Raw genomic sequence first — 27,324 nt, 5'->3', positions numbered from 1 at the left:
AGTGCGCTCACCACACACCAGCTATTGGTGGAGTGGACAGACAGTGATAGAACCAATTCAGTGGATGGGGATGATGATCGTAAGGGCCGATTGAGGAACTTTGCCCAGGATATCAGGGACCCCTACTCTTTACGAGAAGAGCCATGGGATTTTTAATAACCACAGAGAGTCAGAACCTCGCTTTAACATCTCATCGGAAAGACAGTAAGACAATAAACACAAAGACAAAGTTTGTTGAAGATGCAGTTTATTAAAACAGTTGTAAATCAACATTAAAGGCAAAAGATCATCAGCAGAAAATGAGGAGGCTTTATTTGAGCACTCTCTATATTGATGAGCCACTCCAGCAAGAGATATGATCAGCTCTGATAACAGTAGAACAGCACATCCGCTTCTCCAGGTTCAGTCGCTGCATTCAGATTTCCTGATGCTTGCTCTGCTGGTTTTGGAGGCCACAGTGGCTTCACATGTCAGCTCTCTGTCTTTGTCCCACTCGGAGCTCTGGATGGTTAAAGAACTGCTGCTCTTGAATTTGTGATCAGGCTGCTGTTCAGCAGAGCCGGTGAAGACGCCTTCGGTAACCGAGTTCCCGTTCACAAGCCAACGCACATCAGCGAAAGCCACAGACATGTGATTGATCAGACACAGCAGAGTGACTTTACTGGAGCTCAGCTCTTCTCTGGATGATGGACGGAGGATGGTGAGCACAGGAGGAGCAGCAGCAGCGTCTACAACACACACCAACATCAGCATCAGCACACACACACACACTTGTACAGCTATCTTTACGGGGACTCTCCATAAATGTAATGATTTTTATACTGTACAAACTGTATATTTGATCCCCTAAACACAACCCTTACAAGAGACAGTTTTTAAAATACTTTATTCTGTGTGATTTTTGAGCCGTTAACCTCATTAATGTCCCCACAACATCAAAAATGACTAAACACCATGTCCTTATAAAACAAGCAGTAATATACTGTATCATACAAAAATAAGACTGCTAATCGTACTACAGGAGTGAGAATGACTAAATTCTCTACAGCAATATCAGCACAATCTGTGCATTATAATAATCCTTTTATTTACTTTCCTTGACGATGAAGCAATGACGGTGAAATAACGGCATATTTATATTTTGCAGACTCTTCTGCTTGACGCCAGTGAAAATCGCTTGGGCTTTAATCTGACAAAACATCTCGTAAAATGCTGACGATAAACGCAAACGAAAAGGGTTCCAGTGTTTACAAGCCTTTAGGCTCACATAAAAAATAGTGTTTTGGATTGAAGATGAGAGTTTGATCAAAGGTTTACGAGAACTGAAAGGCTGCAGTGCTTCACGTTTTCTTCATGAATTTCTGATTAAAAACTGGACAAAAGGTGGATTATATTACTTACTGGTGAAAATTGCGATCTAATTACAAAATATAATATAAGTGGGATATATTTGTCATTTTAATACTGTATTTGCCTCTTTTTTTAAATTAGATTTTAACCAACAAGTAATGAAATAAATACATACTTGATTTTTGTTTTAACGTAAAGTTTTTCTGCTTTTAAGTTCAAATAAACATTATTTTATTGATTAATTAAATAAACTTGCATTCAAAATAATTCTGAAAGTTTCTTAAAATCATAATATAAGAATGGTTTAATAACGATGATGATGAAAATAATAATAATAATAATAATAATAATAATAATAATAATAAAGCTCATTTAACACACAATCAGTAAATTTAAGATTAAATCTGCAGTGATTTTTTTTTTATTCTTTTAAATGTTTATCCAAGCAACCTAATGGAAAAAAAAACATGACTAACAAAGTAAATTGAATTAAAAAATAAAAGATAATCTACAATGACTTGACCAGCCCAGTCGAGTGATCACTGATATAAAACACATCCAGACAGAAAACTCTTGTGGTTGAGAGTTAAACTTTAGGAGAAAGTATATTTCAGGGTTTGACGCTTGAGGAGCAAAAAATACTGAACTGAAATGTGTTTAACTCTAAATCTACAACATGCTTTCTTAACAGTCCACTAATAAAACTGACTATAGAGCACAGATCAATATATAAAACATGAAGCAGATGAAGAGTAATACAGTAGAGCGATGACTTGATTTTAGTTTACAACATAACTATTTAAAGTACAAATACACTTTTTAGGCTTTTAACTACAAATATACTAGACATTGTTGATTAACTGAATACACTTTTATACAAAATGATTTCTAAAGCTTCCTAAATCACAACATATTACAGGTGAATTTTAAATAAAAAATAATAAATAATAATAATAATATGACTAATAAAGCTCATTTAACAGTGTATTTCAGGGCAGTTGATGGAAAATAATTGTGACTGGCAAAGTAAACGGTCACTCTTTATTTTGATGGTCCTTTTGTTGCAATTAAGTTAGATTGCATCTGCATGCCAACTGATTCTCATTAGATTATAAGAAGACTTTTAGATTGGGGTTAGGGCTGGGGTTAAGAGTTATGGTTATAGTCAGTTAAATGTCTGTTGAAGGAGCGTACCAACAGATATTAAGCAGATCTACTAATACTCAATTGGACCATCTAAATAAAGTGTTAGCAAGTATAAAAACTGAGATAAAAACATAAATATATCTACAATGAGTTCACTATACAGTAACAGAATGAAAGCCCAGTAGAGTGATTATAGGGCCAGACAGAATCTACAGACATTTTTAGCTATTTCTGCACAGAATTTTGCAAAAAATCTGCAGTTTTATGCACTTTAAAAACAACCGATAGAATCTACTCAATAAAACTGAGGCAATAATTTGCACTCACTTCTTTAGGGGTAGATTCTATCATAAATATTCGGGTAAATAGTATCTAAATGTAACAGCGATAACAAACCAAAAGAAATTGGGTAAGATCTAATTAATAATTCTCATTAGTAAATACTTATTAAATTACTTTTAAAATTGAGTAACGGTTATTCTACTTTTAGCAGCAACAGTTCTTCCACTACATTAATGAAATGTGTTTAACTCTAAATCTACAACATGCTTTCTTAACAGTCCACTAATAAAACTGACTATAGAGCACAGATCAATATAATAAACATGAAGCAGATGAAGAGTAATACAGTAGAGCGATGACTTACCCGTCACAATGAGTTTAGTTCCTTGTCCGAATACCACAGTGAAAGATTTGATATGTTCAGCCGTACAAAAACCTCCTCAGTCTGTGAAGAGACACAAACAGAAGTGAAAGACTCACTCAAGCTCAGCTCACCGTGTGCTTTACACACTTCATTCATGGAGAAATGTTTCACACACACACTCACACACACACACACACACTCCTGCTGCTGCGTTACTCTTCATATCAGTGGTATCTGCTGTGTGTTCAAGTGCTTTAAACACAATCTCATTCATGCTTGTTGTTCTTCTGCAGCTGAGAGAGACTGTAGAGACTCCAAACAGCACAAAATCAGCGTAAAACAATAAGAGATGTGGATATATTCAAGCTCAAATCATATTGTATAACTAATATACTCCAGAGGAGAGTTTCCTTTATTATTAACAAGGTATTTTATGGCTTCATTAGTGTCAATCTCACATTAGTAACTACAGTTTCTGATCAGACTCTTATTGTTCAGTATATGGACCGATCAGTCTGGATGTTCTGTTTATTATTTCATGATGACAGACTTTACATTAATATATATTCAGTGATGGAGGGAAATTTCTGTGATGTGCTATTAATCTGTGAAGTTGAGCTCTGATCATCTGTTAACTAAAGCAGAAGTGAATGTTACAGTGAGGAGGTTTTTGTCATGATGTGAATCACTGTGATACATACTCTCTAACAGAGCTGTCCCATGTCTTACAGTAATACACTGCAGAATCACTTACATCCACATTACTGATGATCAGACTATAATCTGAATAAGATGAAGATGTTGATGTGAATTTAGGAGCAGAGAAACCAGATCCATAGCTAGGTGAACTCTTGCCATGAAGAAATCTTAACACATACTGAGGAACTTCTGCTGGAGTCTGTTTGTACCATTTAGCAGAATCATCAGTCGCCGTCCCCAGATTACAGTCCAGTTGAGCGGTTTGTCCTTTACTGACTGTGATTACTGGACTCTGAGTCACTACAGTCACTCCACTGACACCTGCAGAACAAACACAAGCTTTACATGAGATCATGTGTCCAACACTTTAAACTGTCCATCAGACATGAGGAAACTCACAGGTCAGAAGAGTGCAGACAGAGCAGAATATTGAGATCATCTTGTGATTTGGTGTCTGTGACGTGTAAAGATGAGCAGTGCTGTAGAATAAAGCTGAGATGATCAGAGAGAGAAACTTGAAGACTGTAGAGACACTAAAAGAGACGCCCGCCTCAGTTTCACAGTCATTTACATAAACCCTGCTGAGCTAGCAGGTGTCTCATGTGCGTGTGTGGTGTGTGTGCGTCCCTCACCACTAAAAGCCTGCAGTGCATCCCCAGACTCCCCTCACTCACCTTCCAGAAGCCTCCCTCCTGCAAGACTTACTTTTCTTCCTGCACTGCTTCTGGAACACTTGTAAATAAATCACCCTCCGGGGCTTTTGTGTACATCAGGCAACCCAGGCTCATTCTGAAAGCGTAGTCCCGTGGATGTTTTTGGAGGCCGCGAAATATGTCCCAGGAGGTATGTATTTTTGACATTTTTGTTTTAGCGAATCCGCGAGAGGCCGCTCTGTGCGTTTTATCATATCTTGAATGTCTCTCGCGAGTGCTGTTCGACCCCTTGTTCTCGCATAAACCCACAAGAGGCTGCTGTTGACCGACCGTCTGTCTGACTGACTGTCTGGGTAAAAGATTGACTGGGCGACCGGCCAATGTACTGACCCACCCACTTACTTCCCTAAACCCAACCAACGATTTCCAAAAGTCGTCCAGAAAAAGAAAAGCCCTCGTCTGATTTTTACCATGTTTTCAGATTTTACCACATTCTCACCCTGTTAATCACTCGATTGTTTTATTCTGTTTTTGTCTTACCTGATTTCTGGAACCGTTCTTCCCCGGACTCAAACCTGGTCGTCATTGTTGTGGTTAACTCCTCTCAGCGTCTCAAGTCCGCCGACGTACACGACGAGTTAACTGGAAAATCTAGTAGCAGTGGGAAAGCCCTCCACATGGAGGTAAGCGGTCAGCCAGTAAACGGCAAAAGGAACGGCGTCATACCGCCCCATAGTGTTTGCTTAAAAAATGAAATGCAGCCATACATTCCTCTGGCTACATAATTCACGGTCTCCAGAAACGTCCACAGGACTACGCTTTCAGAATGAGCCTGTGTTGACATCAGTCCACTCTTGCCTTGTGTTTTGTTCTTCTTCTCGCCACACATGATACTGGCTGAACCAATGACTGTAAAAAATATGGACGACGCGACAGCCCCTTTTCCCATTGAACGCCTTGAGGGCAAAACGCCTGCTTGACGGGCACAAACTGTCGCAAAAGACTGCTGAAATTGGAGCCTTGACATGCGCAGAAGGATTGTCTGATGGAGCCAGAGGAGGAGCCGTGAAAATGAGCGGAGTCGAGCTTCCAACCAAACGCTTTATGTAAAATCAACTACGCCCCCCGAACTTCTCAGCATGCGTTTGCTGTCATATCAACACAAATGGATGTAATAACGTTAACAAATATGAGGGTTTTATATATTCAATCGCGCCAGCTCCGGGCCGCAGCGCATAACCTACTCGCGGCGTCGCCGGCCGATTCCGGCTCGCATGCGGCAGCACCGGCTCGCTCGGACGCCACATCTGGCTCGATTGACTCGGGCTGGAATCGGGCAGTGAGTCCAGGCATCCGGAGTAGGTCCAGCAGAGGTAGTCAGTCTGAGCTCTGAGGGGTAAGTCTCTGGCAGGCGAGAATCTAGCAGGAACTGGCCCGAGTGTATTTTGCTATCTGCGTGTATCAGCAAACTAATAAAGCCCGAAAAAGCCTTGACCTTAGCGAATAAACAGTGTTCCACCAGATCATGTATGTCAGAAACTGTAGTTTACTGCTGAACTCATTTTGTCATGGTAAAATAACACAGAAATCGAATAATAACACTTCAGTCTCCTGCCGAAGCTCAGACGCGCTGCTTTGAGAAACTGTCAATCACAGCTGTCAATCACGATGACACGCCCAGCATTAAATTACTGCTAAAAACAAACTGTTTACAAAAATGAAGATCTGCACCTATTTCAGCACAAAAACCAGTGCCTTAATCTACCAGAGCCATCTTTCGGGACATTTTATTGCAAGTGTAATAATTTTTTTATTTGGGCTCAAGTCTCCTTCATTAACACGGAGGAGGCGGGCTTTATGACTTGTACTGCAGCCAGCCCCCAGGGGGCGATCTAACGGCCGAGACCTTCACTCAAACGCAGGCTTGCGGCACACTTGGGCTGAACAAATTCAGGAGTACGTGATTCGTTAACCAAACCTAACCAATCCAAACCAAACCAGTGTAATCAGTCTTTGTTGGTACCATGAAACTGATCATCAACATTCTCTGTTAACTCAGAATTTGATCCTGACTTCATGAAGCAAACCAGCCAATCACATTACAACCAAAATATTTAGTTCACAGCACCAAAGATTAAAAAATACAAAAACTTTGAGAACATTCATGAAAAAAAGGTTATAAAAAAGGTTGAAAAAGGTTATTTAACTAAAATTGCTTGTGTGTGATGGATTACAGATATAATTACTATATAAATCATCTATAGTATTATAAATACTCATTGTTACAATCTGAGAAATGTATGTGTAAATGTGTTTGACTTTTTAGTGAAACTCTGTCACTTTGCTTACAGTTAATTTGGTTTGTAAGGTCTCTAAACCAGGACATAATCAGGTCAGCCATAACCCGGGCATAACTCGGAGCATGTTAGCTCTACGGTGTAACATACCAGGGTGACAAAGAGTGAATAAAGCTGAGCAACATTTATGGTACCTAAACACAGGATTGATGCAAACTAAACTCAAACTTAACTCACTAGCTAGGAATGTAGCCAGAAGTCATAGTACAGGACCCAGTTCTTTATGAATCTGAGACGTGAATTTGATCATCTGTTAAAAGCAGAAGTGAATGTGAGCATTGAGGAGGTTTTTGTCATGATGTGAATCACTGTGATACATACTCTCTAACAGAGCTGTCCCATGTCTGACAGTAATACACTGCAGAATCACTCACAGCCACATTGCTGATGATCAGACTATAATCAATACTTGACTGAGCTTTAGATGTGAAGCGGCTGGAGGTAAAACCATCCCCATATCTATCAGGTGAGCTGAGAGAATGATAATATCTCAACACAAACTGAGGAGCTGCGTTTGGAGTCTGTTTATGCCAGCTGACATAATTCTCATCCTTCTCAACATTACAGTCCAGAGTCACAGATCTGCCCTTGTCTTCAGTCATTATGGAGGGTTTCTGAGTGAGCACTTTCGCACATCTGACACCTGTAAAATAATAATCAATAATATGAATGTGATGAATCTGTTGTCTCTGCTGAGAGATCGGCATGTCTGCAGTGAAATGTGTGACTTACATGACAGAAGAGTGAGGAGAGAGCAGTAGAAGATGATCAGCATGATCTGGCCTGTGAGGAGCAGTTTGAGTTTAGAGACATGAAGACGATCAGAGAGAAGGAGACGCTCATATAGAGAAGAGAAACTCTGACAGAGGGAGGAGCTCCACACTTCACACAATCACTCCATCAGCAAACACCAACTGCTTCATCTAATGTTCATATGCTTTTTGTCAGAGTTTACAGCCGAGTGTCTAGAGTTAAATCAACACTAGTCAGTGTTATTCTGCTGACAGTATTATCACTGAAGCAGTGCTGAGCTCTTTAATGCATTTTAGAGACAAATTAATCAATATTTAACCCCATCCCAGTTCAGACGTTTAACTCCAAAACATTAGCGGATGAGTGCAAGAATAAAAACAAACATAGTACAGAACTCTGAATAGTTCATTTAAACTTAGTATTGCAGGCATCAGTGACTGTTGCTGTCTTTACTGTATCTTAAAACCTATAGTCAGATTTAATTGTTATTATTTATTTATTCTTGCTATTTCTAGTTTTGGATGAAATGCTGAGATCAGATTTCCTAATCCTGCATTTGTTGATGCTCATATCATGACTGAGCAGTGTTACTCTAATTGTGTTGTGCAGGATACTTTGAGGATGTTGGAGAGAGACGTGGCTTATACAGTCACTGGAATTTACATCATCAGACCTGAAGATGCAGAAGTCAATGACCCTCCAGACTTTTCCTTTATCTGTTCATTCTCAAAGTTAAGATGGGCGATTTGAGCATTGCCCAGCACATCAACCAGCAGGACTTGTCTGATGCCTTATGTAGGGAGTCTCATAGACTCTTTAAGTAAAAAAAAACCCAAAAAGTCTGAGCTTAATTCCAGAAAATACCAGCATTACAAATGTGGGCACTCTTTAGGGTATTTAATTGTGGCTTTGGATGGTTGTACTGCTTAAATTGCTGTTTGGGGGTACTTCAGGTATGGACCATTTGAGCTCAGTGCCCTCCCATCCCACATCCTGCCAAATACACATAACATTATATCTATATTGATAAATGTGAACATTGAATCAAAACAACAATAATAACGTCTTTGAAACATCAAACTTTAAAACATACACCTTTATTATTGCTCCATTACCGAGTATAGATCATGTTTACTGTGTACAATATTCATATTTTCATAATACTCTAATAATTTACAGAGCTGTGTGTGGCTTGCTCAGATATTACACTTTTCTACTTGTTTTTCTCTGGTAAACTTACTGTAAAGATTGTTATTTGGTCACTGATCTGGAAGATCTTAAATCTCTCTGCCAATCAGAGTCTTATTGAGGCGAGTCAGAAGCTTTAACTTGATAACAGTTTATATAAAATCATAGCAATACGTCATTCACTTATGTTTTGGTTTCCATATTTTAATTTGAATGCAAAACTGAATCTGCTTCATGTTTTTTATCTGTTGTGTAAAAGCAGAAGTGAATGTGAGCATTGAGGAGGTTTTTGTCATGATATGAATCACTGTGATACCCACTCTTTAGCAGTGTCGTCCCATGTTGCACAGTAATACACTGCAGAATCACTCACATCCACATTACTGATGATCAGACTATAGTCAATACTTGACTGAGCTTTAGATGTGAAGCGGCTGGAGGTAAAACCATCCCCATATCTATCAGGTGAGCTGTGAGAATGATAATATCTCAACACAAACTGAGGAGCTGCGTTTGGAGTCTGTTTATACCAGCTGACATATTGACTTTCATCCTTCTCAATATTACAGTCCAGAGTCGCAGATCTGCCCTTGTCTTCAGTCATTATGGAGGGTTTCTGAGTAAAGACTTTCGCACATCTGACACCTGTAAAATAATAATCAATAATATGAATGTGATGAATCTGTTGTCTCTGCTGAGAGATCGGCATGTCTGCAGTGAAATGTGTGACTTACATGACAGAAGAGTGAGGAGAGAGCAGTAGAAGATGATCAGCATGATCTGGCCTGTGAGGAGCAGTTTGAGTTTAGAGACATGAAGACGATCAGAGAGAAGGAGACGCTCATATAGAGAAGAGAAACTCTGACAGAGGGAGGAGCTCCACACTTCACACAATCACTCCATCAGCAAACACCAACTGCTTCATCTAATGGGTCATATGCTTTATGTCAGAGTTAAATCAACACTAGTCAGTGTTATTCTGCTAACAGTATTATCACTGAAATTAAAAGGTGATTAAATGATTCATTGTTGACAGGGTTAAACTCACCCTCTAGATCAGCTCACTGTTACTCCCACACACACTGCACACTCCTGACTGACAGCTCACGGTTTGTCAGATATTTGTTACCGTTTGGTCCATTTCACCATATTGTATAACAAAAATAGGTTGTGTTTGAGAATTGCATGTCTGTTGAAATAGACCATTACAGGTTACTGAATTAATCAGAATCCAATCATTATCACTGACACACTGAAAACGCATATCTCAATCATTAATTATTATTTATTTAACTGCACATATGAATACATGAATGAAGCATGCCTACTGTATGTACAGTATCACACAAACCACTGATAAAGCTGACTACATCACATCAGTACCTGTTTTTGATCTTTTTGTTGTTGTCATTTGTCATTATATGGAAAGATCAGTCTGGATGTTCTGTTAATCAATGCATGCCAAATTAATCTTCATTTTAAGAGTTCACACTTAGCTGATGATTGATTATAAGCAAGTTTGGCATGCTGTCCCGGGAGAGAGCTTTGAGCCCAAAGGTTCTTGAGCCCTGGGTTCCCTCACGTTTATAGGGCGAGAGGGGAGCCTTGAGCTCAGGTAGATCTCGACAACTCCCTCTTGATAAAAACTGATGACTAAAAATTAAATGCTATGAAAAGATATGCTGCAGGGTGAGATATTAATTCACTTGTTGTGCACGTTTTTGGAATGTGGGAGGAAACTGGAGGACCCGGGGAAAACCCACTCAAGCACGGGAAGAACATGCAAACTACACACAGAAACGACCACTGGCCTGTTAAAGGACTAGAACTGGTGACGTTCTTGCTGTGAGGCGACAGTGCTAATCACTGGGCCACCGTGCCGCCCTATAGAAGGAAAGGTGAAGAGGTAGGAGTGGAAGGGGGGATTCTTCAAATCGAAGATGACTGTAGTGAAAAACCCTGACTCTTTATAGTGGGTTAGGAATGACCTGATTGGTGGATCATGCATGCTAATGCAGAACCAGCCGTGTTCAGTCATAATCACAAGATCCTCTCGATATTAGTTTATAAATAAACTTCACTAAAAGTAATTTAATGTTAATTTTAATGATTAAGTGAAATATAATGTAGTGAAAATGCAGAATCTGTGCTGTGTTATTAATCCTAGATGTGAAGTTGAGCTCTGATCATCTGTTGTGTAAAAGCAGAAGTGAATGTGAGCAGTGAGGAGGTTTTTGTCATGATGTGAATCACTGTGATACCCACTGTCTAACAGAGATGTCCAATGTCTTACAGTAATACACTGCAGAATCACTCACATCCACATTACTGATGATCAGACTATAATCTGATTTAGATGAATGTGTTGATGTGAATTTAGGAGCAGAGAAACCAGATCCATATTCAGGTGAACTCCAGTCATGATAATTGTATAACACATACTGAGGAACTCCTGCTGGAGTCTGTTTGTACCATACAGCAGGATAATCAGTCACAGTCCCCAGATTACAGTCCAGTTGAGCGGTTTGTCCTTTACTGACTGTGATTACTGGACTCTGAGTCACTACAGTCACTCCACTGACACCTGCAGAACAAACACAAGCTTTACATGAGATCGTGTGTCCAACACTTTAAACTGTCCATCAGACATGAGGAAACTCACAGGTCAGAAGAGTGCAGACAGAGCAGAATATTGAGATCATCTTGTGATTTGGTGTCTGTGACGTGTAAAGATGAGCAGTGCTGTAGAATAAAGCTGAGATGATCAGAGAGAGAAACTTGAAGACTGTAGAGACACTAAAAGAGACGCCCGCCTCAGTTTCACAGTCATTTACATAAACCTGCTGAGCTAACAGGTGTCTCCTGAGCGTGAGCATGTACAGTTATGTGAGTCAGGGTTCACTGCATCCACTTCAGGTCATAATTCACGTCTCTCTGCTCTTCATTGATGTGTGTTTTATGCAGATAAACATCAGGAAGAGCAGAAAACAGTCACTAATTCTAGAGCAATATCAGATGAATCCCACACACAATCCTCTCTAGCTGTGGTTTGTAATGAAGGTGTAAATGTTTTAGTGAGTTTGTTCTGTATCTGCAGGGCTGAAGATGTGCTGTGAGGATCTGACTTCAGTAAGGATCAGACCCGGGTCTCCTGTGCTCTGACTCTCAGCTCTTCTAAACTGAGCTTCACTTCACAATGACTGAATTCAGGAGCAGAAGATGAAGAAGCCGTCTAAAGCGGTCGAGTTCAGTAAAAGAAGAAACTAATTCTCCAATCAGAGACACAAAATAATAAATGAAGTTACACATGTGTGTTCAGAAGAGTCGAGTTATTGAGTCGTGTGCAGCAGTGTATGAAACAGACTTCATTTCTCAGCATTTCTCCACTAACAGAAGCTCAAAACTGAACTGATAAAGCTTTAGACAGGAGCTGCTCTTCTGCCACTAATAATTCACTGTGTTAAGCACTGATATTAGAGTTATATAAAGACATTTAAGGATGTAATTTGTGATGTCGCATGTTGAAATGTTGATAACACACTGTTAAAATTAACATCTGGAGCAAAAATTCACAAAAAATAAGAACAAATCTCATAAACTCATCATGAGGACTCAAAAAATCTCTATGAGCAGTTTCAGAGTTTCTACAGATTTCATCACATCAAGATTAAGACTTTTAAGACCTTTTTAAAACCATTATGAATGAAATTTTAGACTTAGACAAGGCTAAACACTAAGGATTGTGTCTAATGGCCCAGTTTAAAACATTTAAAACAAATGTTATTGTAAGGAAGATAATTACACCATATTAGTAAAAACAGTTCATAAATAAACTCTTATTGTGATGATTATTAGTGATTGGATGTGTATCAGCCCAATTAAATAGCTTTACATTACAAAATTAAGACCTGTTTAAATTGGTTTTAGTCCTACAACACAATATTTCAGTCAATTTAAGACTTTTTAAGGCCTAAAATTGAGTTTTTGAAATTTAAGACTTTTTAAGACTCACCAGTGAGATCCAGTTCAACACAGCATTAGAGAGTCACTGATATACTGCACTAGTCATGATCAGATATAGGAGCCTTAAAGGATGTTACACCTGTATTGTGTAGGACACACAGAGAGTGAGCAATGTTTGTACAGTCCTGTAATCATTATTAAGTGTTTGTATTCACTTTGATTGTCTGTCTTTGCAATAAAGAGCGAGTTGCTTTAATGTACAGATACTGCTATATAGACTGAGTCAGAAACTGTTCAGATCCAAACAGCACACAAATAAAGGCAAATTAAGAGATAAATTCAATTACAGGACTCAATATTAAAGACATGAAATTATCTGTTTGTCATTCACTGTTAATGTGAAGTCGAGCTCTTACAGTATTATCTGTTGGCCAAAAGCAGAAGTGAATGTGAGCATTGAGGAGGTTTTTGTCATGATGTGAATCACTGTGATACCCACTCTTTAGCAGTGTCGTCCCATGTTGCACAGTAATACACTGCAGAATCACTCACAGCCACATTACTGATTGACATATGACAGTCTGAATTGGTTGGATAAGATACTGAAAATTTAGAAGAGGAGAATCCAGATCCAAATTTTGGAGAGCTCCAGCCATGGTAAGAGTTTAACACAAACTGAGGTGTTCCTCCAGCGAGCTGTTTATACCAGCGTCCACCATCAGTAGAGCTGCCTGTGTTACAGAGCAACGAGACACTTTCTCCTTTACTGACTGAGATTACTGGAGGACTCTGAGTCACTACAGTCACTCCACTGACACCTGCAGAACAAACACACACACACACACACACACACACACACACACACACACACACACACACACACACACACTCACACACAGCATTAATGACACACAACACTCACACTCGACAGTCTGATGTGCCTCTGCATCTGCAGTCTAGTGTCGTCTCACATGATAGAGTGATGATGAGGAGGATGAAGAGCGTCAGCATGTTGTGAGTGTGTGTGTGATGTGAACAGACTGAAGAGGAGACTGATCAGAGAGCAGCTATAAGAGACTGAAGAGACGCTCGGTGACATCATCAGGCATCAGCAGCGCATCATCAGGAAGCAGCGCTGAATGATTGACAGGCGACAGATCGACAGAAGCTGATGAAGATGAAGTCTGACAGATGAAAAGAGCTCAGAGAAGCTGCTGATTTACATGGAGCTGATTAGAAGAGCAGGTGTTTCCTGTGCGTCCCCATGAAGAACATCTCCACACTTCACTGCGTCTGCTAGAAGACAAAATTCAGCATCAACTTCACAGCAGATCCACATGATGGCCGTCACATCTGGAGCATCTCCTCAGAGTTTCCATCAAAACTTTGTTCAGACTCAATTATCTCCGCTGTGCTCTTCACTAATGATCTTCACTACACTGTAAGAAAAAAAATGTTCAAATGTTTACAGAAAAACACTGTTATTATACAGACTTTTCCTAGATTATTACGATCAAATTCGTTTAATAAAGTAACACAATAAGAGTTTTACAGAGAAACACTGTTATTATACAGACCTTTCCTAGATTATTATGATCAAACACCATCAATAAAGTGACTGCACTAAAAGTTCAAGAGAAAACAATGTTATTAAAAAGAATTTTCCCTAAATCATTACGATTAAACACTTTTAATAAAATGCCAAGACATGCTCGTGATCATAATTTAACAGTTTTATTTTGGATCAAAAAATTTAGGAAAAAACAACAAACGAGATAAAACTGATTAAAATTCTCACAACTTTAAAATTACAGTTGTTACATTTTAATGAATAGTGTTTATGTAAAACATGTAGAGGTTTAAGTTGAATGAGGTTTAAGGTTTAAATGAAATGGAACTGTAACGTGAAGAGGACGCTGAGAAAGGAGTGCAGATCCAAATGCAGGTTTATTACACAGAGATGGTCAGGCAAACAACAGTCAACACAGAGGCAAACAGATGTAACATTATGCAGGGAATCCAGACTCATGGTCAAATAACAGGCAAATGGTCAGTCCCGGCAGCAAATAATGTAAACAATTAACAAACAAAGTAAGGCAAAAGAAGAGGAACACGTAATAATGTTCACAGTATAACAAGACTTGGTAATTGGTCTTTGCTGCTTTTAAAGTGCTTGTAATCAGTTCATAACGATCCTCCGGCTGTGTGTGTGCAATCAGCAGAATCTGGAAGAGGTGCATGTGAGCGCTCTTAGTGTGTAACTTTATTGAACGGATTTGTTCGTAATAATCTAGGAAAAGTCTGTAAAATAACAGTGTTTCTCTGTAAACATTTTAATTAAAATATCTGTAGATTTATCAGTTTTTGCACTTTATTTCAACAAAGACATTTTACCATAATTTTATGGTTTTTGTTTGGCAGCCGCAGCTGCCAGTCATTTGACCTTTTTTTACATTTTTTTTTTTTTACAGAGCAAGTAATTACAATTTTATACTTTAATTTTACGTAATTTAAAAAAAAAAAACATACTTAAAAAAACAGGAAAAACACTGTGTAAATAATACGGCAATTTTATTGTATAAAACAGACAAATTGCTGTAATTTGTCATTACTTATATAGTACATAAAATAACAGTCAATCTGTAAATTTACAGATAATTTTTTGTAATTTTTACGGATTTTTAATATAATTTAAAATAACAGAAAAAAATACTGTATAAATAATACTGTAATTTCCCTGTATAAAAACAAAAATGTCAGTAATTTGTCTTTAATGATAAAGTACCTAAAATAAAAGTCAAACTGTAAATTTAGAGAGATTGTTTGTCATTTTACTAAGTTCTACATATAATTTTAAATTACAAAACAATTACTGTAAAAAAATGTAGTGATATTTTCTGTAAAACTAGTTTTTTTTTTACAGTGTAGCAGTGACAGCAGTTTAGTTTGATGTTTGACCCTCAGATGAACAGAGCTTTCTTTGATTTTCAGTCTGAAGACTCGATTTGAGTGTTTGTATCGTCAGATTTTCATCCTTTATTCCCTCATGGATTATTAAAGTCAGTCTTGACTTCATCTTGACAGCAGTTCATACAGTTTAAAGGTTCAATCTCTTCATTCCTTTGCACAATATGTAATGTAATGTGTGTTTATATAGCGCATTTGTTGTGTATGGCCAAACACACAAAGTACACATCTCCACACCACCACCAGTGTGCAGCATTCACTTGGATAATGCGACGGCAGCCACAGGACAACAGCGCCAGTGCGCTCACCACACACCAGCTATTGGTGGAGTGGACAGACAGTGAACCAATTGGGTGGATGGGGATGATTGGAAGGTCATGATGGTAAGAGCCGACTTAGGAACTTTGGGCAGGACACTGGGGATTACACCCCTACTCTTCACTAGAAGTGCCATGGGATTTTTAATAACCACAGAGAGTCAGGACCTTGCTTTAACATCTCATCCGACAGACAGTAAGACAATAAACACAAAGACAAAGTTTGTTGAAGATGCAGTTTATTAAAACAGTTGTAAATCAACATTAAAGGCGAAAGATCATCAGCAGAAAATGAGGAGGCTTTATTTGAGCACTCTCTATATTGATGAGCCACTCCAGCAAGAGATATGATCAGCTCTGATAACAGTAGAACAGCACATCCGCTTCTCCAGGTTCAGTCGCTGCATTCAGATTTCCTGATGCTTGCTCTGCTGGTTTTGGAGGCCACAGTGGCTTCACATGTCAGCTCTCTGTCTTTGTCCCACTCGGACCTCTGGATGGTTAAAGAACTGCTGCTCTTGAATTTGTGATCAGGCTGCTGTTCAGCAGAGCCGGTGAAGACGCCTTCGGTAACCGAGTTCCCGTTCACAAGCCAACGCACATCAGCGGAAGCCACAGACATGTGATTGATCAGACACAGCAGAGTGACTTTACTGGAGCTCAGCTCTTCTCTGGATGATGGACGGAGGATGGTGAGCACAGGAGGAGCAGCAGCAGCGTCTACAACACACACCAACATCAGCATCAGCACACACACACACTTGTACAGCTATCTTTACGGGGACTTTCTATAAATGTAATGATTTTTATACTGTGCAAATTGTATATTTGATCCCCTAAACACAACCCTTACAGGAGACAGTTTTCAAAATACTTTATTCTGTGTGATTTTTGAGCCGTTAACCTCATTAATGTCCCCACAACATCAAAAATGACTAAACACCATGTCCTTTAAAAAACAAGCAGTAATATACTGTATCATACAAAAATAAGACTGCTAATTGTACTACAGGAGTGAGAATGACTAAACTCTGTACAGGAATATCAGCACAATCTGTGCATTATAATAATCCTTTTATTTACTTTCCTTGACGATGAAGCAATGACGGTGAAATAACGGCATATTTATATTTTGCAGACTCTTCTGCTTGACGCCAGTGAAAATCGCTTGGGCTTTAATCTGACAAAACATCTCGTAAAATGCTGACGATAAACGCAAACGAAAAGGGTTCCGGTGTTTACGAGCCTTTAGGCTCACATAAAAAATAGTGTTTTGGATTGAAGATGAGAGTTTGATCAAAGGTTTACGAGAACTGAAAGGCTGCAGTGCTTCACGTTTTCTTCATGAATTTCTGATTAAAAACTGGACAAAAGGTGGATTATATTACTTACTGGTGAAAATGGCAATCTAATTACAAAATATAATATAAGTGGGATGTATTTTGACGAAATTCTGACTTAATTAATTTTGTTTGGAGTTTTTTGAGACACGGTGTAGCTGTGAGGACTCTTACGACATTTAAGAAATATTTATTAATTGCTCAAAAACTTAAAATATTTGTCATTTTAATACTGTATTTGCCTCTTTTTTAATATAAATATATATAAATACATACTTGGTTTTTGTTTTAACATAAAGATTTACTTCTTATAAGATAAACATTATTTTATTGATTAAATAAATAAACTTGCATTCAAAATAATTCAGAAGTTTCTTAAAATCATAATATAAGAATGGTTTAATAATAATGATGATGAAAATTATTATAATAATAATAATAATAATAATAATAATAATAATAATTAAGCTCATTTAACACACAATCAGTAAATTTAAGGTTAAATCTGCAGTGATTTTTTTTTTATTCTTTTAAAGGTTTTTCCAAGTAACCTAATGGGGAAAACATGACTAACAAAGCAAATTGAAATAAATAAAAGATAATCTACAATGACTTGACCAGCCCAGTCGAGTGATCGCTGATATAAAACACATCCAGACAGAAAACTCTTGTAGTTGAGAGTTAAACTTTAGGAGAAAGTATATTTCAGGGTTTGACGCTTGAGGAGCAAAAAAATACTGAACTGAAATGTGTTTAACTCTAAATCTACAACATGCTTTCTTAACAGTCCACTAATAAAACTGACTATAGAGCACAGATCAATATATTAAACATGAAGCAGATGAAGAGTAATACAGTAGAGCGATGACTTACCCGTCACAATGAGTTTAGTTCCTTGTCCGAATACCACAGTGAAAGATTTGATATGTTCAGCCGTACAAAAACCTCCTCAGTCTGTGAAGAGACACAAACAGAAGTGAAAGACTCACTCAAGCTCAGCTCACCGTGTGCTTTACACACTCAGCAGCTGAGAGAGACTGTAGAGACTCCAAACAGCACAAAATCAGCATAAAACAATAAGAGATGTGGATAAATTCAAGCACAAATTATATTTTATAACTAATATACTTCAGAGGAGAGTTTCCTTTATTATTAACAAGTTATTTTATGACTTCATTAGTGTCAATCTCACATTAGTAACTACAGTTTCTGATCAGACTCTTATTGTTCAGTATTTGGACCGATCAGTCTGGATGTTCTGTTTATTATATCATGATGACAGACTTTACATTAATAAATATTCAGTGATGGAGGGAAATTTCTGTGATGTGTTATTAATCTGTGAAGTTGAGCTCTGATCATCTGTTAACTAAAGCAGAAGTGAATGTGAGCAGTGAGGAGGTTTTTGTCATGATGTGAATCACTGTGATACATACTCTCTAACAGAGCTGTCCCATGTCTTACAGTAATACACTGCAGAATCACTCACATCCACATTACTGATGATCAGACTATAATCTGATCTAGATGAAGATGTTGATGTGAATTTAGGAGCAGAGAAACCAGATCCATAGCTAGGTGATCTCCAGTCATGACGAAATTGTAGCACATACTGAGGAACTCCTGCTGGAGTCTGTTTGTACCATACAGCAGGATAATCAGTCACCGTCCCCAGATTACAGTCCAGTTGAGCGGTTTGTCCTTTACTGACTGTGATTACTGGACTCTGAGTCACTACAGTCACTCCACTGACACCTGCAGAACAAACACAAGCTTTACATGAGATCGTGTGTCCAACACTTTAAACTGTCCATCAGACATGAGGAAACTCACAGGTCAGAAGAGTGCAGACAGAGCAGAATATTGAGATCATCTTGTGATTTGGTGTCTGTGACGTGTAAAGATGAGCAGTGCTGTAGAATAAAGCTGAGATGATCAGAGAGAGAAACTTGAAGACTGTAGAGACACTAAAAGAGACGCCCGCCTCAGTTTCACAGTCATTTACATAAACCTGCTGAGCTAACAGGTGTCTCCTGAGCGTGCGCATGTACAGTTATGTGAGTCAGGGTTCACTGCATCCACTTCAGGTCATAATTCACGTCTCTCTGCTCTTCATTGATGTGTGTTTTATGCAGATAAACATCAGGAAGAGCAGAAAACAGTCACTAATTCTAGAGCGATATCAGATGAATCCCACACATAATCCTCTCTAGCTGTGGTTTGTAATGAAGGTGTAAATGTTTTAGTGAGTTTGTTCTGTATCTGCAGGGCTGAAGATGTGCTGTGAGGATCTGACTTCAGTAAGGATCAGACCCGGGTCTCCTGTGCTCTGACTCTCAGCTCTTCTAAACTGAGCTTCACTTCACAATGACTGAATTCAGGAGCAGAAGATGAAGAAGCCGTCTAAAGCGGTCGAGTTCAGTAAAAGATGAAACTAATTCTTCACTCAGAGACACAAAATAATAAATGAAGTTACACATGTGTGTTCAGAAGAGTCGAGTTATTGAGTCGTGTGCAGCAGTGTATGAAACAGACTTCATTTCTCAGCATTTCTCCACTAACAGAAGCTCAAAACTGAACTGATAAAGCTTTAGACAGGAGCTGCTCTTCTGCCACTAATAATTCACTGTGGTAAGCACTGATATTAGAGTTATATAAAGACATTTAAGGATGTAATTTGTGATGTCGCATGTTGAAATGTTGATAAAACTCTGTTAAAATTAACATCTGGAGCAAAAATTCACCCAAAATAAGAACAAACCTCATAAATTCATCATGAGGACTCAAAAACTCTCTATGAGCAGTTTCAGGGTTTCTACAGGTTTCATCACATCACATTTAAGACTTTTAAGACCTTTTTAAAACCATTATGAATGAAATTTTAGACTTGAACAATGCTAAACACTAAGGATTTTTTCTAATGACCCAGTTAAAACATTTAAAACAAATGTTATTGTAAGGAAGATAAATACACCATATTAGTAAAAACAGTTAATAAATAAACTCTTATTGTGATGATTATTAGTGATTGGATGTGTGTTGGCCCAATTAAATAGCTTTACATTACAAAATTAAGACCTGTTTAAATTGGTTTCAGTCCTACAACACAATATTTCAGTCAATTTAAGACTTTTTAAGGCCTAAAATTGAGTTTTTGAAATTTAAGACATTTTAAGACTCACCAGTGAGATCCAGTTCAACACAGCATTAGAGAGTCACTGATATACTGCACTAGTCATGATCAGATATAGGAGCCTTAAAGGATGTTACACCTGTATTGTGTAGGACACAGAGAATGACCAATGTGTGTAGAGTCCTGTAATCATTATTAAGTGTTTGTATTCAATTTGACCGTTTGTCTTTGCAATAAAGAGCGAGTCGCTTCAATCTGCAGACACTGCTATATAAACTGAGTCAGAAACTGTCCAGATCCAAACAGCACAAAAATAAAGGCAAATTAGGAGATAAATGAAATTACAGGACTCAATATTAAAGATATGAAATGATCTGTTTTTCATTCACTGTAATGTGAAGTCGAGCTCTTACAGTATCATCTGTTAGCCAAAAGCAGAAGTGAATGCAGTGAGGAGGTTTTTGTCATGATGTGAATCACTGTGATACATACTCTTTAGCAGTGTTGTCCCATGTCTGACAGTAATACACTGCAGAATCACTCACAGCCACATTACTGATGATCAGACTATAGTCAATACTTGATTGAGCTTTAGATGTGAAGCGGCTGGAGGTAAAACCATCCCCATATGCACCAGGTGAGCTGTGAGCATGATAATATCTCAACACAAACTGAGGAGCTGTGTTTGGAGTCTGTTTATACCAGCTGACATAATAATTCTCCTCCTTTTCAATATTACAGTCCAGAGTCACAGATCTGCCCTTGTCTTCAGTCATTATGGAGGGTTTCTGAGTGAGCACTTTCGCACATCTGACACCTGTAAAATAATAATCAATAATATGAATGTGATGAATCTGTCGTCTCTGCTGAGAGATCGGCATGTCTGCAGTGAAATGTGTGACTTACATGACAGAAGAGTGAGGAGAGAGCAGTAGAAGATGATCAGCATGATCTGGCCTGTGAGGAGCAGTTTGAGTTTAGAGACATGAAGACGATCAGAGAGAAGGAGACGCTCATATAGAGAAGAGAAACTCTGACAGAGGGAGGAGCTCCACACTTCACACAATCACTCCATCAGCAAACACCAACTGCTTCATCTAATGTTCATATGCTTTTTGTCAGAGTTTACAGCCGAGTGTCTAGAGTTAAATCAACACTAGTCAGTGTTATTCTGCTAACAGTATTATCGCTGAAGCTGTGCTGAGCTTAGAAAGGTGGGTATCACTTTATTTTGATAGTCTCTTTAATGCATTTTAGAGACAAATTAATCAATATTTAACCTCATTTAAGCCCATCCCAGATCAGCCTTTTAACTAAAAAACATTAGAGGATGGGTGCATGAATCAAAACAAACACTGTACAGAAGTCTGAATAGTTAATGTAAACTTAGTATTGCAGGCACCAGAGAGTGTTGCTGTCTTTACTGTATCTTAAAACCTATAGTCAGATTTAATTGTTATTATTTATTTCTTCTTGCTATTTCTAGTTTTGGATGAAATGCTGAGGTCAGATTTCCCAATCCTGCATTTGTTGATGCTCATATCATGACTGAGCAGTGTTACTCTGTATGTGTTGTGCAGGACACTTTGAGGATGTTGGAGAGAGACGTGGCTTATACAGTCACTGGAATTTACATCATCAGACCTGAAGATGCAGAAGTCAATGACCCTCCAGACTTTTCCTTTATCTGTTCATTCTCAAAGTTAAGATGGGCGATTTGAGCATTGCCCAGCACATCAACCAGCAGGACGTGTCTGATGCCTCTTGTAGAGAGTCTCATAGACACTTTGAGTAAAAAAAAAAAAAAGTCTGAGCTAATTTCCAGAAAATACCAGCATTACAAATGTGGGCACTCTTTTTGGGTATTTAATTGATGCTTTGGATGGTTGTACTGCGTAAATTACTTTTTAGGGGTAATTCAGGTATGGGCCATGATTGGCAAATCAAGAGGACCGGGAGTATTTCTGGGGCCATGAGTGCTGGTGTCCCTATAGCTGACTGCACTGTCAACAGTCGTACTTTCTTTCTTTCTTTCTTTCTTTCTTTCTTTCTTTCTTTCTTTCTTTCATTTATTTATTTATTTATTTATTTATTTATTTTCCACTCTTTTTAATTATTTTGTCGCAGCCCCATGAGCAGAATGCAGCCTGCAGGTTAATGATGACTCTTGTCCAGTTTGCTGTTAACAGTAAAGAGCCAGGCCCCGTAACGTTACCAAACACCAGTCATGAGCCCAACACACTAGAATGGGCAGGTAGTCATTGAGTGAATATAAGAATACGAATTATTAATATTAATATTATTAAATATTATACCTGCTTAATGAAAACTGCCTTGAGACAATTAATGAAATCAGATGATTCACTAAATTAATAAATCTGACTTAACTTGATCAGAAAGCTAAAAAGGGGAAAAAGATGAAGCCATTATTAGAAAGTAATACTGTGGTTAAAAATATCTGGCAGATAACAGTGCAATACTTGTTTTATTCTTTATTTGTGTTTAAAGACTGGATATCTAAACAATTTTGCACAGAATATATATTCAGATATTGCAGAAAAGGACATTGTGATGTTTTAAAGAATAGTGTTGGAGATTTATTCATTCATTCATTTTCTTGTCGGCTTAGTCCCTTTATTAATGCAGGGTCGCCACAGCAGAATGAACCACCAACTTATCCAGCAAGTTTTTACGCAGCGGATGCCCTTCCAGCTGCAACCCATCTCTGGGAAACATCCACACACACACACTCATACGCTATTTAGCCAACCCAATTCACCTGTACCACATGTCTTTGGACTGTGGGGGAAACCGGAGCACCCAGAGGAAACCCACGCGAGGGCAGGGAGAACACCAACTGAGCCGAGGTTCAAACCAGTGACCCAGCGACCTTCTAGCTGTGAAGCGAATGTGCTACCCACTGTGCCTCTGCCTCGCCCCTGTTGGAGATTTAGCTACCATTTAATGCTCTCATATTTATGAAAAACATTTGAAGTTCTAAAGTAGCTTCCTTGAAAAGGACGTGATAGTGTCAATAGAAAATTCAATACATTTAATCTTAATTTTTATTTTTTACATATAGCTTAATATATATTTGTATTTATTTGATATTTCTTCATTTTAAGGTTTGGATATTTATGAGCAGTAACTCTTACAGAAAATAGATTCTGATACTGTTAAACATTACATTGTGTAACTGTTCAAATAAACCTTCACTGTGAAGTACTGAATTGGAAATGAGGTTACTTTAATATTGTCAGTCGTGAACTGAATTGGGCCGGTCTAAGGCTTGAAACTCCAGGGCTGAAAAGGAGTCCCACTCCAGCCCTGCATAACATTATATCTAATATTTGTGTGTGAACATGTGTGAACGAAAATAATAATGCCTTTAAACATCACATTTTAAAACATACACCTTTAGGATCGCTCTATTACCGAGTATAGATCATGTTTACTGTGCACAACATGCATTATTTCATAATACTCTAATCATTTTCAAAGCTGCATCCTGTGGCTTGCTCAAATATTACACTTTTCTACTAATTTTTCTTTAGTAGACTTGCTGTAAAGATTGTTAAATTGGTAAAATGATCTGAAAGAATAATATCAGAGTCTCCTATTTGTCTGCCAATCAAGCATTCAATAATGCTGTGCTTATAATATTCCATAACAATTTATATTAACTTATAGCAATGTTTTAGTTTAAATGTAAAACTGAATCTGCTTCATGTTTTTCATCTGTTCTCTGAAAAGCAGAAGTGAATGTGAGCATTGAGGAGGTTTTTGTCATGATGTGAATCACTGTGATACATACTCTCTAACAGAGCTGTCATATGTCTGACAGTAATACACTGCAGAATCACTCACATCCACATTACTGATGATCAGACTATAATCCGAATAAGATGAAGATGTTGATGTGAATTTAGGAGCAGAGAAACCAGATCCATAGCGAGGTGAACTCCAGCTGTGATAAAACACTGTCACATACTGAGGAGCTCCTGCTGGAGTCTGTTTGTACCATCCAGCAACATGAGTCACCGTCCCCAGATTACAGTCCAGTTGAGCGGTTTGTCCTTTACTGACTGTGATTACTGGACTCTGAGTCACTACAGTCACTCCACTGACACCTGCAGAACACAAACACACACACAAACACACACACACACACACACACACACACACACACACACACACACACACACACACACACACACACACCATTAATGCCACACAACTCTCACACTCGACAGTCTGATGTGCCTCTGGATCTGCAGTCTAGTGTCGTCTCACATGATAGAGTGATGATGAGGAGGATGAAGAGCGTCAGCATGTTGTGAGTGTGTGTGTGAGGTGAACAGACTGAAGAGGAGACTGATCAGAGAGCAGCTATAAGAGACTGAAGAGACGCTCGGTGACATCATCAGGCATCAGCAGCGCATCATCAGGAAGCAGCGCTGAATGATTGACAGGCGACAGATCGAGAGAAGCTGATGAAGATGAAGTCTGACAGATGAAAAGAGCTCAGAGGAGCTGCTGATTTACATGGAGCTGATTAGAAGAGCAGGTGTTTCCTGCGCGTCCCCATGAAGAACATCTCCACACTTCACTGCGTCTGCTAGAAGACAAACTTCAGCATCAACTTCACAGCAGATCCACATGATGGCCGTCACATCTGGAGCATCTCCCCAGAGTTTCCATCAGAACTTTATTCAGACTCATTCATCTCCGCTGTGCTCTTCACTCATGATCTTCACTACACTGTAAGAAAAAAAATGTTCAAATGTTTACAGAGAAACACTGTTATTATACAGACTTTTCCTAAATTATTACGATCAAATCTGTTCAATAAAGTTACACACTAAGAGTTTTACAGAGAAACACTGTTATCATACAGACTTTTCCAAGATTATTATGATCAAACACCATCAATAAAGTGACTGCACTAAAAGTTCAAGAGAAAATGTTATTAAAAAGAATTTTCCCTAAATCATTACGATTAAACACTTTTAATAAAATGCCAAGACATGCTCATGATCATAATTTAACAGTTTTATTTTGGATAAAAAACTTTAGGAAAAAACAACAAACGAGATAAAACTGATTAAAATTCTCACAACTTTAAAATTACAGTTCTTACATTTTATTGAATAGTGTTTATGTAAAACATGTAGAGGTTTAAGCTGAATGAGGTTTAAGGTTTAAATGAAATGGAACTGTAACATGAAGAGGAGAAAGGTGTGCAGATCCAAATGCAGGTTTATTACACAGAGATGGTCAGGCAAACAACAGTCAACACAGGGGCAAACAGATGTAACATTATGCAGGGAATCCAGAGTCATGGTCAAATAACAGGCAAATGGTCAATCCCGGCAGCAAATAATGTAAACAATTAACAAACAAAGTAAGGCAAAAGAAGAGAAACACACAATAATGTTCACAGTAACAGTATAACAAGACTTAGTAATTGGTCTTTGCTGCTTTTAAAGTGCATGTAATCAGTTCATAACGATCCTCCGGCTGTGTGTGTGCAATCAGCAGAATCTGGAACAGGTGCATGTGAGCGCTCTTAGTGTGTAACTTTATTAAACAGATTTGATCGTAATAATCTAGGAAAAGTCTGTAAAATAACAGTGTTTCTCTGTAAACATTTGAATGAAAATATCTGTAGATTTATTATTTTTTGCACTTTATTTCAACAAAGAAATTTTACCATAATTTTATGTTTTTTGTTTGGCAGCCGTAACTGTAGCAGTCATTTGACCTTTTTTTTTACAATTTTTTATTTATTTATTTTTTTTACAGAGCAAGTAATTACAATTTATTACTTTAATTTTACGTAATTTTAAATGTACTTAAAAAACAGGAAAAACACTGTGTAAATAATACGGCAAATTTATTGTATAAAACAGACAAATTGTTTTAATTTGTCATTACGTATATAGTACATAATATAACAGTCAAGCCGTTAATTTACAGATTTTTTTTTGCAATTTTTACAGATTTTTTTATATAATTTAAAATAACAGAAGAAATACTGTATAAATAATACTGTAATTTCTCTGTATAAAAAACAAAAATGTCAGTAATTTGTCTTTAATGATAAAGTACCTAAAATAAAAGTCAAACTGTGAATTTAGAGAGATTGTTTGTCATTTTACTAAATTCTACATATAATTTTAAATTACAAAAGAATTACTGTAAAAAACTGTAGGGATATTTTCTTTAAAACTAGTTTTTTTTTTTTACAGTGTAGCAGTGACAGCAGTTTAGTTTGATGTTTGACCCTCAGATGAACAGAGCTTTCTTTGATTTTCAGTCTGAAGACTCGATTTGAGTGTTTGCATCGTCAGATTTTCATCCTTCATTCCCTCATTGATTATTAAAATCAGTCTTGACTTCATCTTGACAGCAGTTCATACAGTTTAAAGGTTCAATCTCTTCATTCCTCTGCACAATATGTAATGTAATGTGTGTTTATATAGCGCATTTGTTGTGTATGGCCAAACACCAAAAGTACATATCTCCACACCAGCACCAGTGTGCAGCATTCACTTGGATAATGCGACGGCAGCCACAGGACAACGGCGCCAGTGCGCTCACCACACACCAGCTATTGGTGGAGTGGACAGACAGTGATAGAACCAATTCGATAGATGGGGATGATGATCGATTGAGGAACTTTGGCCAGGATATCAGGGACCCCTACTCTTTACTAGAAGTGCCATGGGATTTTTAATAACCACAGAGAGTCAGGACCTCGCTTTAACATCTATCCGAAAGACGGTAAGACAATAAACACAAAGACAAAG

At 37.9% G+C, this 27,324-nt stretch overlaps 1 protein-coding gene and 1 gene segment (V, D, J or C); both read right to left on the bottom strand.

Moving 5' to 3' along the window:
• Positions 1-230: 230 nt before the first annotated feature.
• Positions 231-10,114, bottom strand: LOC141381317 (immunoglobulin lambda-1 light chain). 3 transcript variants are annotated; one of them, XM_087245330.1, is made up of 5 exons: positions 9,841-10,114; positions 7,584-7,816; positions 7,172-7,494; positions 3,143-3,179; positions 288-728 (listed from the first exon to the last, which is right to left on the bottom strand). In XM_087245330.1, the coding sequence occupies exons 2-5, from the start codon at positions 7,624-7,626 to the stop codon at positions 403-405; spliced, it is 729 nt and encodes a 242-aa protein (XP_087101456.1). In that variant the 5' UTR covers positions 7,627-7,816; positions 9,841-10,114; the 3' UTR covers positions 288-402. The 3 variants fall into 3 exon arrangements, with proteins under 3 accessions (XP_087101454.1, XP_087101456.1, XP_087101455.1); XM_087245328.1 differs by lacking the exons at positions 7,172-7,494; positions 7,584-7,816; positions 9,841-10,114 and adding exons at positions 3,897-4,162; positions 4,241-4,836 and having other exon boundaries at positions 231-728; positions 3,143-3,223; XM_087245329.1 differs by lacking the exons at positions 7,172-7,494; positions 7,584-7,816; positions 9,841-10,114 and adding exons at positions 9,110-9,437; positions 9,527-9,635 and having other exon boundaries at positions 3,143-3,177.
• Positions 10,115-16,273: 6,159 nt separating this feature from the next.
• On the bottom strand, positions 16,274-21,549 carry LOC141381316 (immunoglobulin lambda-1 light chain-like). The segment is given in 4 exon segments: positions 16,274-16,759; positions 18,253-18,286; positions 21,001-21,329; positions 21,419-21,549. Coding segments are annotated over 4 exon segments (732 nt in total).
• Between the last annotated feature and the right edge of the window lie 5,775 nt (positions 21,550-27,324).

The sequence above is a fragment of the Danio rerio genome, chromosome 3, assembly GCF_052040795.2.
Source record: "Danio rerio strain M-AB ecotype USA chromosome 3, GRCz13ab, whole genome shotgun sequence".
In the NCBI taxonomy this organism is placed as follows: domain Eukaryota; kingdom Metazoa; phylum Chordata; class Actinopteri; order Cypriniformes; family Danionidae; genus Danio; species Danio rerio.
Note: the sequence above shows the minus strand (reverse complement) of the source record. Positions and strands in the feature narration are given on the sequence as shown.

Excerpts from the sequence above, each read along its gene's own strand:
- LOC141381317 (XM_087245329.1), bottom strand. The coding sequence starts at position 9,569 with ATGCTGATCATCTTCTACTGCTCTCTCCTCACTCTTCTGTCAT. Across the intron at positions 3,178-9,109 it reads GACGACACTGCTAAAGAGTG|GGTATTCGGACAAGGAACTA; the intron begins GGTATCACAGTG and ends ATCTTTCACTGT. Across the intron at positions 729-3,142 it reads AACTAAACTCATTGTGACGG|ACGCTGCTGCTGCTCCTCCT; the intron begins GTAAGTCATCGC and ends TGTGTGTTGTAG.